The 14,189-nt window shown below is 37.4% G+C and overlaps 1 protein-coding gene across 1 annotated transcript; it reads right to left on the bottom strand.

The window, feature by feature from the left end:
- Window positions 1-3,946: 3,946 nt before the first annotated feature.
- Window positions 3,947-13,580, bottom strand: lpcat2 (lysophosphatidylcholine acyltransferase 2). Its single transcript, XM_031746570.2, has 14 exons — window positions 13,285-13,580; window positions 12,767-12,909; window positions 10,930-11,147; window positions 10,272-10,384; window positions 10,041-10,101; window positions 9,705-9,763; window positions 9,226-9,260; window positions 8,942-8,996; window positions 8,671-8,753; window positions 8,147-8,272; window positions 7,864-8,017; window positions 6,764-6,862; window positions 5,881-6,022; window positions 3,947-5,698 (listed from the first exon to the last, which is right to left on the bottom strand). Exons 1-14 carry the CDS (start codon window positions 13,393-13,395, stop codon window positions 5,520-5,522), a joined length of 1,578 nt encoding a protein of 525 aa, XP_031602430.1. The 5' UTR covers window positions 13,396-13,580; the 3' UTR covers window positions 3,947-5,519.
- Window positions 13,581-14,189: the final 609 nt, after the last annotated feature.

Consider the following 14,189-nt stretch of genomic DNA (forward strand, 5'->3'; position numbering starts at 1 on the left):
GCAGTGATGGTAAAACAAAGGACCAGGTAACAAGGTAGGATAATGTGTTATTACTGCTGTTTTCTTCTGAATTACTTCTATTCTTTTGCACTTTATTTGCCAGTTACATTTAAATATGCCATTTCTAGGTAAGAATAAAATTGACCCCAATCAGCTAAATTGCATGTTCTGCGTTTTGTTATGATGTACCTTCAACAAGTGGGTTCCTTCAAATTTTAAGTCATTTTAAATAGTATACAATAGCACATTTGTTTTAAAGGTAATAGTCCTCACAGTTTTTTTGCAGTGCAGGTGCATAATGCAGGTCAAATACTGGGAATGGGCAAATCAGTCTATAACCCTAATCATGTTGTATCCATGGAGTTTTTAAGTGCTCTTCTATAATCCATTTTTTCCTCAGTCTTCTTTTTCTCTTAAGGTTTGGGTTCTTCCTGATTGACCTTAGGCTTAAACTGTTATAAACGAAGAGGCAATCTCTCAGCTGCCACAGCATGACCCTCTAGAATTAACCTGAACATTTAGTTAGGGGCAAAGCAAAGACCTTCTTACTTAATCCCCTTTTTCCCTTCTAATGCCCTTTAAAACCGCACAAACATTTATTTCCATACAATGCCATATGCACCCATGCTACTTAATAGTTTCAGTCTTGCTAATGTCATAAATAGTTTCTATGACAAATATATAATTCAAGGTCTTACCTTATAATTAAGTTCAAAGCAGACACATATGACACAGCTTGAATGAGACTTTCAGACTATTCTGTAAATCCATAGGCCACAATTTTAACGTAAAGGGCCTTTGCCCTTACGCATAAAAACAAAAATGCATTTCCTACGTGGTCATTCCGCAGACTTAACTTACCAGGTCTTTACTCGTGGTATTAGTACTGAGTGGGTTTGTTTTGTTCTGCTCCCCCTTTAAAGCTCTCTGGTTTAAATCTCTCCAGGCCTCACTAAGGGAGGAGTGTCATTAAGTTTTCCCCTCTAGGCTTTAGTAGTATCTGCAAAGATTTAAGTACTTCAGCAATGTTAAGTCTTTTTCCCTTCTTGCTGTATACATTTGGTGAGTGAAACAGCAGTTTGAGTCAGATGTTTGGTGACAGAGAGCCATGTTCCGAGCAGCACACATCACATCCTTAAAATATGTGTAAGACCATCCAAACGTGCAGACTAGTAAAGAGAGCTTCAGCCAACATGTACACACAAAAGAAAATCTGTAAGAATGCCATTGTCTCTAAAAAGTCCTTCATCAGTCCTCATCAGTGTATCAAAAAGACTTTTATCTTTCAGTCGGTCACATCCTTTCAACCCTTCAGTTGTGGGTAGTAATCATTGGCCTGAAAGGGGAAGCCTAATAGCATGCTGATTGACATGATTACGATTTGAAAAAAGGCTACAGTTGATCAGCAAGTCTCACAGAAAATTTCAAATTATAGATTAGAATCAGACTGCACTAACATCTCCTCTAAGAGACACATTTCAATTTCCATCCTCCAACTTCTACTTTTCTATGATGTAACCATTACATAGTATTAAATACATATTGTGAAACTGTTGTAAACACTGTAACGCATGATCAAGTTTTGTTGGCAATAGGAATCAAGTAGGAAAAACAGGAAGAAAATGAGTGTCTAGGCATTATTTGGGGTTTGTTTGGAAAATAGAAACACTTTCACACCTTTGTTGGCCAGTCTCACTGGCAAATAAAAGACACATTTCTTTTTCTCAACCTCATGCTGACCCATCCTCGACTATTACGCAGGAAAAGTTGTTGCCCTTCATTCACAGAACCATCTGGAAATCAGACAGAGATGTGAAACACCCTAAACACTGAGCAAGAAAACAAACTTTCACTGCAGATACTGGTGCAGATACTGGCACTGGATAACTGATGTTTTATAAGGTTCCCCGAACCTTGCCCTCACCGAGACCTTCACTGTTTCTATAAACCACTACACAGGAAATGAGGCACAATCACTTTTCTGAGAGAATAATAGGAGAATGAAAATCAACAAGGTGTCATCTGGTGCGATAAGGAAATGTAACAATGAAGTTTGGAGGAACTCCCTGAAGAGCTGAAGGAGAAAGACTGCTAAGCTTAAGCTAGCAAAAGTCAAGGGTGGTCCAACATGTGAGCTGTGAAGGTGTGTACTAATGAGTGCACCGATCGCAGTAAAAATGTATTAAATCAAAATACCAGTGTCTAGAGAGGAAACCATCCAAAAGAATTAAATTAAACATTTACACTGAGCTACAGTTGAACCAAGCACCTGTATCACGTTCAGCTTTTCCAGCTGGCTTTAGTACAGCTGAACTGACAGCAGATTAAACAGTGGGTTCATCTTTACAGAGGGCCATAATGCTGCCAAACGTTCATAGACTGTTTTTCTTTTTTTTGTAAACTATGCAGCACATCTCAAAGTGAAAGCCCATTATGCCATGCCAAATCAGTGGAAAAGATCTCCACTTTACAATTGATACAACCAGGAAGAACAAAGCATTTGTAGTGGACCAGAGATCAAAGCCTTTATCATTTTTCCTACTTGTTATCGTTTTAAGGCCTAATTTCAAGCTTGGGTGGGGTAAAAGAGTTAATACCTTTTACGTACTTTCATCCAAACATTTCCAGCATTTCAGCCTGCCAAGCTCTTCTTGCCAGAACTTTTGTGCACTCCTCTGACCTGTAAGCTAATGTTAATACTGTGTTTTTGAAACCTTATGTCCATGTTCGTCACTCATAGGAAGGAGGTTCAGACGACTATGTATGCACACACCCAGGTATCCTGTTTTTATAATCAGGAAAGTCGATTCTATAGGAACATGAAGTTACTTTGATTTCTTCCTCTTATGTAAGATTCCTAAAACATCCTTGCAATAACAAAGCTAGGGATTTTTCATGTTTTTTTTAATTAATATTACATGAAAGCAGATAGTGAATTAGACTATTCTGTTGTGTTTCTGGAGTTACATGAGCAAAATGTGGATTTGGATATGGTGTGCATTTGTAGATGTTAAAACATGATATTTGGGATGTTGCTTGGACTAGAGTCTTTGCCTCGTATACTGAAAGTCAAACCTGTCAGCGCAACATAAAAATCATCTTCAAACTTTTTGAAATACACTAAATGGATTTCAGATGGATTTCAGTTTGCAGAGTGGAACTCTGCCAAGACTGATTCCTGGTTCTGATTCTGCCTGAGAAGGCAGCTCGGTTAAATTGAGGCCCAAAGTTGAGTCACATTAATTTAGGAGTGAGGCCTGTCGGGTTTGACCTTTCCTTCCAGCTTGGCACGGTGAGTCCCCCATCCGTATGAGGCCTGTGTCCAGCTCGCATCCACAAACAGAGGCTGATCACTCACTCAGGTCCTGAGGAGACCAAATCAGATTACCAACACATCTCTCCCACAATCTACTGCGACAGGATTGCCCTGCAGGCATGGCTGAAATGGATACAGCAATATACAAGAACCATCCAGAGGAAAGTGTGAGGATGGAGGGAGATGGGGCCGAAGAGAAGAGCAGAAGCTGGGGGTAGGGAGGGAGTCACACTGTTGTAAGTGCAGCAACAATGTGATTTAATTGATTCCATGCCACCTCATCAGTTTTGATTAAAATTAAATGAGCGTCTGTATGTTTGAAAAGGTTAAAACAAATTGAAAGTGGAAATCACAGCTGGTAATCACAGTTTGTGTAACAGCGGGCTTTTAATGAAGAGGCCGCTCTCCATCGCTCATTTCTGCCTTGTCTGTGCATATAAGCAAGACTGTGCATCTTTTGTGTTTCTGTAGATGTGAGAACAAAAAAGCCAAAAATGTAGACTAAAGTTGCATTTAGTGGTTGTTCTCTGCTGAGATCAGGTGAGGAGGATCACACAGTTGTGCTAAAACTTAAGGTAAATGTAAAAGCAACAGTCTGACCAATAAGTTGACAGATCAATATGTACCAAATGATAAGTGATTATAATCTTTTTTATTTTTTTGTAAATTGAAAATTCCACGAATTCTTAAATGATAACAGTGGACACATAAAAACGAATGTAACACACAGCACATATATAATGACACATTCTTTCAAGACATGCAAGGATTTTATTTTATTTGCATAATTTTTTCTCTGATTCAAATAATTTTAACATTTAAATCCATAGCAAGTGTAATCAGAAAAAACCGAATCATACTATAGATATCCATAGCTTAAAAAATCATCCATGTTGGCCAGTAATGAGGTAAATCTTACAAACATGCACAAACGCATTTACCCAATTTTATCAGTACATGCCTGCCTTTAATTCCTCCCCTAGTTTAAACCTCACTGTCTAGCGCCAACATCAAAGTAAGGTACAGTCAAAATAGACACAAGGCACTTTAACTCACACAGGCAAGTGGATGAAGAAAAAAGGCTCACACAATAGAACTGTAATGGGTAACTACTGACACCTTGTGGTGATTTTGGAAAAGCAGCAGTTCAGCTGTAGCCTGTTTATTGCACTTATGCCTTAATAGAAACAAAGTCTATGAAAGTCATTACAAGTTTCCTCTGTGATGAATAAAAAAAAATGGCAAAGAGGATTGCGTTCTTGTTTTATTTTAAAAATAAAATTTTGCAGTGTTAACGAAAAGCAAAACATAATTGCAATACAGCCCACTAAATAAATAACAATGCCTCTAGTTAATCGGATCTGAAAGCATACCCCAATGGAATATGCTGTTGTGTAGAAGCACCGTTGCCTTTTTGCTCACAAATTGCCCTATTTTCAGTGGTTGATTTGCTTTAGTAAACTTAAAGCTGCACAGACGTGGTGCTGTCTCAGCAACAACAATCTTCAGTAGAAATGCAAATAGATACACATGCAAAGCAAACTTCTGGCTAATTATACAGCTGAGTTACAAGTTCTGTGTCCCTGAGCGCTGGGTGGGGGAGAAAAGTGTAATGCACAGCATCTATGCTCACTGTAGACAAAATTTTAAAACAGAACATCTCTGGGTTGCTTACTGTACTCTAATTACACTGTAACAAAGAAGCACAAGGACTCTTTGCTTACATTTAAAATTTGTGTTGGTTTGGCAAGATTTCCCACTCAGTTAAAGAAAAATTACAAAGACAAAGGATAAGGTCCACAAGGCTGTATTCATCTCCGTCCGTAAACAAAAACAGCAAAAACCACAGTGTTGACTGAAGAATAGGTGTAAACCTTATTTGAAACAATGACCAGTTTTCGGACATATTTTCCTGCTATGACACACCCCATCTGTGTTTCTTTTCATGGCAAAGCATACACAAAAATACATATTTTCTGACAGAAAACATCTTGGGGTAAGTTGCTTTTTAAATATCTATAAGGCACTAAAATCAAAAATGAAAGCTTTCTAAAACTATAAAAATGCAAGCACTTTACCATATATGACCATTGCTGTTGCAGTGACTTGAATATGCTGACAAGACTGCAACAGCCTTGTATTTATTTCTCTTTTCAGCGAAGTCAAATAGGTCAAAGGTCAAAGGTCACAGTTATGCTCTGTCTCAGTCATCTTTTTTGTCAGATGTGCTCTCCTCTGGTTTTTCCCCTGAACTGGGCTGACCAGCAAGTTCCAGATCACCCGGGTTTGCTTCTTGGATAGCTTGATATCTCTGAAGCTCCAGATAGGTGGTGAAGAGCTTGGCATATTCAGGATGGGTTGCAGCAAATTCTTGAAATTCATCTAAAGAATCAGAACAGAGAAAAATACAGGGTGCTGTACACACAATAATAATGAACAATCTTTTGAACAATTTATTTATTTAACATTTTCTTGACAAAATATCACCGGGAATCAAATAAGAGGCCACAAGACATAACGGGAGCTTTGAATGACGCTTTTCTCTTCAATTAGAATCTACTTACTGAAGGTAATGAAACCAGAGCCATCGGCATCAATCGCTTCAAAAAGTTTGGTCGTGTCTAGATCTGACACACCCAAAGCAGAGCCCAGCAGAGCAGTAAACTCGTCATGGGTGACTTTCTCATCTTCATCCGTGTCAAAAAGCTGCATAAAAGATAATAAAAAGTGAGAAACGAGTAACGACTTTCAAGAAAAAGGTTTCGAAATGATTCCAAATGATGAGAACGTAATCATAATTGTAAGCAGGAGAAAGGAAGTTTTGGTTAGTAAGTTCAAATTGCAGCCGACCTTGTGGCCAGCAAAATGTTCACAGCAGACACACATTGTTAGCCTGACATTATGCAAGCCTCTCTGAATTGTATGCTGCCTTTGTTATTGCTACACTAAAGCTGTTGCTGTGCACAGACAGTAAGGGCTGGGCTGGTTGATTTTATCTTAACGTTGGTCATTTTTTGCATTTAGCTTATTCCTTTTGCAAAGTGTACATGCTTTTTATATTTTGGGGTATATATTTCATATATAAACATCATATACAGTCATATATAAACAGTTGTACTGTTTATACTTCACACAATTTGTCACAGGTTACAGTTTAAGCATCTCAGATATATCTTCCATAGCTACTAGTTTATCATGATAGAGTGATAAAACTACTATCAGCAGGAAATGCATGATGCAATAGAAGTAGCATATTAGGTGTGGAAAATAACAGAAATGTATAAATAACCTTGAAGGTCATTTGCCTTGCAAAAACCATAGTAGTGCTACCTTGGGCGAGTCAATAAAGGAGGTGTTGTTATATTTCTTGCTCAACTCCAAGAGATTTGCATAATATTCAGCCCCTAGTATGAACACATCAGTATGAGAAATATATTTCTGTCTCACCTGGAAAGCCATTTTGAGAACATCCTCAGTGTTAGATGGCCTACACAGGATATTCACACCGATAACATATTCTCTGAAGTCTATAGTGCCATCTCCATTCTACCCAGGGTCAAATAGAGAGAGAGGTCAATAAAAACGGATGAGCTGTTAAATGTAAAGATTATTATGATGGACAGCATTTAATCATTTATGGTGCAAGCACCTGTTGTCTGCTGTTATTTGGTATCTGGTAATAGTGATAATACTATTTGGTTAAGCCTTTATTACTATAGTGATTTGATAACAAGTTTAAGAACTGCATATGATACAAGGTAACTTTCAGTATTTAGTAAACACAGGCCCTCTGACTCGTGTTGAAAGTGATGAACACAGATAAGAGAACAGAAAGTATGAAACTCAGTGGCTTTCCCCCTCCAACTGGTGCAGCACTGTGACACAGAAATGTATTGTATTTTCACTTCATTTCACATACCCTATTAGATGCTTTATTTCCTATTAAAGCCATTTTAATTTTCAGTGTTCTATAATTTCCTGACAAATCTTAACTGAGGTAAAGACTCTAGTGATGGAAAAATAGTAACCATACATATTCTAAAAAAAATCATTTTTTTTAACTTATAGAGATAGATAATAAAACAAATCTTTATGTTTCAATCCCATCTTTTGACTTAAGCTTCTAAGTTGTTTAACCTTTGAAGTCATTCCATCACTGTCCCCCAAGCTTTACTTTCATGGTATATCTTTGATATGCAGATGCAATATAAATAGTAATATTATTCTATGTGCTGAATATTAAGAGCTTTATAGAAATAAATATAAAAGGTGTTATACTTTCTAAGGGTTTGCAAGCGAAGTATTTCTAAAGTGCCTAGACTTACATAAATACTACAGCTATCAGTAAAATGAACTTCACTATTTTACTGATCATTCACATTCAGATTTGTCCATCTAATAAATGTCATTCGCTTGGCCAGGCCAAATACTGGCTGTTTTAAAACCTTGTGAAGTGGTGCCATGCCACAGCGCTATTTGAAAAGGATAATGTTCAGTTGATTTCATCATACAATGTTTAACAAATATTTAACATACAAGTCTCTCACCCTGTCAAACAGTCTAAACAGATCCTCGAGGACTGGGCTGACAGGAAGCTTTAAGAAACTGGCAAATTCATCAATAGTTATGCGTCCCCCCTTACAGGCGCTGGCCATGGTTGCGAAACCGTCAAGTTCCTTCCTTATATTGTCCCACTTCAGACTAGTTGAGCCAAACATAATGGTGACAGGTTATATAATAATCAACATTAACAGCAATAAGAACCCTTTGAAGCTGCATTGGTCAGTACCAACTGCAATTTTTGGTAACGCTCATGTTAAATGTTCTTACTTGAGTTTGCGACTAATTTTAGTGAACTCAACCAAGCCAGCCTCCATCGGAAGTGTGAGTTCACCAGCTGAGATCATTAGGCGGCAATCTTCATATGTGTGGTCTGTCACAGGAACGCCCAAAGCCCTAAAATTAGAAGGTTTGCAGACATTTAATCACCTCACTATAGTAGGCAAAGTAGGCACACAAAGATTATAGCAAAGAAGTAGCCAGATTCACTGTGCATGGATATAGACCTAAAGACAGTAAAAAATGCAAAGTTAGTTTGACAAATTGCACTCACTCTCCAATACTGACCACTTGTTTATTTTCTTATCAGCTTAGTAGCCTTGCATGTGCATAACACTGTATTTATGACTTCTTTAAACATTTATACAGTACTTTTACTTTCTATAGCAAATTGTTCCACTTTGCATTTGAGCAATATGCAGTGCAATGTGGTTTTGTAGAGAACCCTTTTACAAAAAGGCAACAGAAATTGCTTTACATAATACATTATACACTTAAGACTAATGAACACTTACTGGGCCATAGTTTCTCGCACTCTGTTGGCAAACAGAGCGGGGCTTTTCTTCTCTTCCTCTGTGGGGACATGAGGTGGGAGGAACTGGGAAGCATGTAAACAGATGAGAAGTTACGAGACACAAAGTACACTTAAACCAAAAAGAAAAGAAACTCCTGGTAGCCTTAATTTAAAAGAGTTCTTTTGAGTACAGCATATATCCAAAACAACTAAAACTCTTTAAACGACTTCATGATATAATGTTATCATACAGAAATCCGAATGTCTCTAACCTCAATTTCTACTGTTGTGTAGAGCTGGCAAAGTGTCAAAAGCAGAAGTGTTTTCCTGTATATTATACAAATCAGAAAAACTGTTATACATTCTCATTCATTAGAACCACAGTGTTGTAAAAAATAAGGCTGCCATATAACTGTGCAATAATTATGTTTATTTTCTGGAAAACAGCTTATAAATGCAGGCAATTTATATTTTATATCTTATTTATACATGCATACATATAAATCGCATGATGGTGGTATATTGGAAGAGGAAAAACTGCATAAAGTATACTCACGACTTGAATCCCTGCCATGTCCAAGTCACTGTATCCTACACAGAAAAATACAAGGATAACTTACTTATTCATTCCTGAATCGTTAACATTGGTATAAGATAGTTTGCACATAGGACTGTGTCGTATTATATTATCCACTATAACACTGATATAAATTTTTAAATCATACACAAATGTATAGGAATGTCATGCTTTTAGATTTCCTAGTGAACACAATGAGACAAGCCTACAATCTAGATGAAAATCTGGAGGGAACTGAAGCTTTGAACTGCCAAGCCACAACCAAAAAAACGTAAAAGATTTAAAATTAGAGACTGTTCATTTGTTTGAGAGCAAATCTACAAATCCAACAGGGAACCCAATATATACACTATTCATATAGTTTTGCGCTACATCACTGAACAGATATTACTGGTTGTGTATATATATATATATATGTTTGAAAAATGAACATCTATTACTGTGACAACCCTACTTACCAGTTTGTTAGGATACCTCAGAAGCACAGGCTGCACAGGAACACCAGGAATGAAGGCACCTAAAAGTGGCGTGGGGAACACAACGTGTAGTTAAACATGAAGTACATAGCTGTAAAATTATATGATTTTACTATAATGACTTCTCCATTCTCTCACCACATACAGAACCACTTTAAATGGATTCGATTTATGTTAAGGGAAAATACTAAATACTATAATACGGTAGTAGATGTAAGTTCTGTATAGTAAATTGTTATCTTTTTTCTTTGCATTTGACATGTTGATAGAAATTAAACTAATGATTCCACTACACAAAATGTACATTTTATATTTTACCTTGTTTGAACGTGATAAGACATGAGCGATTTGTACATGTTCCTTCTGGAAATATAAGAACCTGAAAAACAAAGCATCCTTGCTGAATGGTAAAATAATACCCCCCAAAATTGCAAAGATTGCTTGTAAAGTAATCTGAGTCAACACTGAATACATTTTTGCTCCTTTGTAAACAAATAATAAATTCATCTAAAAGTCATTTTTATTGAGAATGACTGTGCAGTGCCAGACCTGTGGCCACTGGCCTCCTGACTTGGCTCTCTTGTTAATCTCCTCGATTGTGTTCTTCCGGGAGTCTGGGTCTGTTCTAGATACCAGCACTGGCTGGATACTCCGAAGGAACCCTGCAGAGAGAACAAAAGATTAATGGTAATGCACATACAAAAGAATATAGTAATCTTGATCATATTTTCCACTAATCTGGTGCACAGGGTTTGGTTATTTGCATTCGTTTGTAAGTGTTAAATAAGAGAGAGCGATTTCAATAAAAGTCCACTTAATTGTGATATCGCTGTTTAACAAATCACACGTGACAGATATTAAATGAAACAAGTTATGTGTTGTTATTACTATCAAAAAGATGGATGAAAAGGCTCATATTAATCAATGTCTTAGCTCGTGTTTACTTCATAGAGTGCATTTGTAAATTTTACTTACAATAACAAGGATTTATGTCAATGACAACTCCAAAGTATTGGACTTAATTGATACCCAGTACAGGCAGCAAGTAAGGTAATGACATTCCATTGCATATATATTACAGGCTCTCCCACATTTCATAGAGAGTGGGAAACTGTGCATTCAGATGAAGGCAGATGGAAATGGACTATAACAAACACAGTTTGTCCCTACTTTCCTCTTCGAAACAAACATACAAAAAGTATCTTACTGCCAAAGATGGGTGTGGCGAGGTTCTCGACACGGGAGACAGTGGAGGGCAGGCCAGCTACAACGCAGACAATCCCATCAAAAAAGGTGGAGTGGGGGGCCACAGCCAGGATGGGTGCGTCATGGCTGCTGGCCTGCTTACCCTTGACCACCACTCGAAAACCCATGCTGAAAAAGTAAGCCCTCCCCAAGGCAGCCATCACTCTTTGACACAAAAATCTGGAGATAAAAAAAAAGTTTACATTGCTGAATTTTTGTGAATGAAAAAAAATATGAATGGGAAGTGACTATCTATTCTACATAACAGTGCAAGAATCTTTGCATGAGAAAATCCTAAATTCTTTAGATAAAAAGGGCTGGTATAATATTTTTAATGGGTTTATTTAGACCTTCTTTGTTAATCGGCTGTGGTAACAGGATGCGTTTCGCAATTTCGTACTTTTCTTTAACCTTAAAGCGCAAAGCATGTTACCGCCGCCGATTGCTTCCTCAAAAACTGTAGAAATGAAGGAAGGGGTGTTGCTATGGAGTCAGAGATACAAAATGATGAATGACATTATGAACTTAGTTTCATGTACTTAATATGAAACAAAGTAAGAGAATACAAACATGAATATTTAAAGATACATTAATCAATCAGCTCTTACAGTAAAAAGTTTTAACGTATACTACCAGTCAGTCAAGTTATTATGGTTAAGTTTCACTTCCTTCATTATGCAGTGGGCTTATGCCCTGTTTTAAACTATCATGTCACACTTTCTGTGCCTCTGAGCGATTTGTCACAGGCTCTGAAAATAGCATACAGCCTGTAAGCTGAAGGATGGTTCATCATTTTACTAATGCAAACAAACTAACAAGACGTGGTCAGTGGTTAAAAAACCTTTGGTTCGACAAAGCTGGGTGGCGATTTTCACTGGTATCTGCAATACAACTTAAATTCATTGATATAAAGCTTTGTAGTAACAGCCTAACTTTTGAAAACTTTTAAACACACTGAAATTATTAGAGTCTGTCAAAAAAAAGACAAGATACAAGATTACAAGATTTCAGTAGTTTAAGCTTTTATTTTTTTATGTCAGTTATCTGCGAAATGTATGAAAAATAAGTCCAGTGGAATGAGTCCTTTTCATTCAAGATATATACATGTATAATATTATTATAATTATAATGTCTGTTATTACTTTTAGATGTTAGAGGTGAAGACAGTGGCTAAATCATCATTTCTAGTTCCCCTTAACCCCCCACAACCACCACCGACAAGTTCCTTTCTGAAAGAAACTGAGGTGAGGTATTGCTTGTGAAGAGGATATGATCTAGAAAAGCATGAGTCGACATGAACACAAGTAGGTGCTAATTCATTATTACAGGAACTATTATTTTGGGGGAATTTTTTGCTTCTGTAAAGCATATGAGCAAAAACTGACTTTTTATCCTTCTTCTCACCTCAGTTCAATTCATTACTTTTGCAAAACTAAAAGCTCAATATGTTTGTTGTTTGATAGATATGTTCAAAGCGTTTAATAGCAGTAGTTCATGTCACTTTGATAGATGGTGATAAGATAAGAGTGCAGGGTGAATGCAGTTGCTTAGCAAACAAAATGTCTGCAGTAAAAAAAGGCAAATGGGTTATTGATGTCCCAGATTAGCCAAATAGTAGGTCAAACTCACTTTTTCTGGGAAACCAAGTTTAAAAAAAAAAAATAAGCAAAAGATCATTTGCAAGTAAACAAAACTGATGTCAAGAATAAGCTAAATATATTATTATTGTTTTGCTTTAGGTGTGATAAAGTCATGGCCAACTCTGAGAAAAACTGGATGCTACTGGTATCCATAGTTACCTTCTCCATCCTGTGCTTGGCTCCACAGCTCCTTTCAGCGGAAGCTTGAAGGTGACAATGACAGACACTGGCCATAACACCATCAGAACCAGGGTTATAAAGATAGCTCGAAGAGGGACCAAGAAAATTCCCAACAAGACACACTGCAGGCAGAGGAGTACATTTATGCACATTAATTACAGGCCCAAACCTCCCTGGTGTTCAAGTCACCTGCTGCCTGGCTGAAAACGGAACTCCCACCTAGCAGAAATATGCACGAGCCTCGAAATCCACATTGCTGGAAAGCATTCTAGAAAGCTCCCAATGGCTCAGTCTGTTGTGTTGCATAGGAGGCTTTACAAGCTGATTGTCAAAGCCGTGTTGGAGAAGATTACAGGCCCTGGATACAGTAGCCTGAGTGCATTATGTTACACTATGAAACACTGTTACCAAACGAGCATTCTTCAAAATCCTGCCTTTGTGCAATCTCTTAAAAAAGCAGAAGAAGAAGAAAAAGAAAAAGAAGAAGAAATACTCACTTTAATTATAGCAGCTTTGCTTAGTTTGGTGTCTTGGACAAATGGGTTGATGACCGCAGGCAAAAGCAGAGATTGTTGCCTCGGCAAGGCACCTACTCGCTGCGGTGGCATCGTAGTCCAGTGAGCGAAATGACAGGCGGCTGGTGTTCTAATTTGTAGCCCCGTGATGTTATCATCTCACTTCCTCAACAGAGAACCTGTTCTCATTTGTTGCTGATCCAAACGTTATCAAGCGCGAGTTACTACGAGTACAAACCTCAAGCACGCGAGAGCGGAATCGGTAGCTTCAAGCTCCACCTCCGGTGTACGTGCTGTGCAGTGGGGGCTCAAGACTGTTAAGTGAATGTTTGTACACTGTCACTACATTTGCAAGATAATGACTTTAGACAGTACCATTTCGACAGTATCTAAAATATAGTGGTATCCCATTTAGATGCCTCGAAGAAAACTGGTTCCGATAGGAAAAGATTGCAATTGTCTCGTAGGCTGTGTGCTTTGATAAAATAACACTGGTTAGGACTGCCGGGGGAGTAAATGCAAAAGAAAGTTAGGACGATCGCGGTGTCACGAGCAAATAACTGATTTTATGCAAAGGCTATACATTTTTTATCATAAATGTCCACAAGATGGCACAGTTTCATAACAAATTATAGTCTTTGCAGGGGTTCCGATAAAGTCCGTATGCTCTATTCAATGAATTTTATATCTGATTATTTTAAAGTTAGCCCGCTTGTTACTTATAGAACAAAAAATTTAAAGAAGTGCCAGCATTACTATATATCATAAAGATGAACTCTATGACAAAGCAACACTGGTGTAAGTTCATAACACAAGCATTATAGATCTACTTTTACCACTAATATATTGTATTCAGATCTTTAAGTTGCAAGAGCATGTATACAGTG

The sequence above is a fragment of the Oreochromis aureus genome, linkage group 1 (genome assembly GCF_013358895.1).
Source record: "Oreochromis aureus strain Israel breed Guangdong linkage group 1, ZZ_aureus, whole genome shotgun sequence".
Lineage (NCBI taxonomy): Eukaryota > Metazoa > Chordata > Actinopteri > Cichliformes > Cichlidae > Oreochromis > Oreochromis aureus.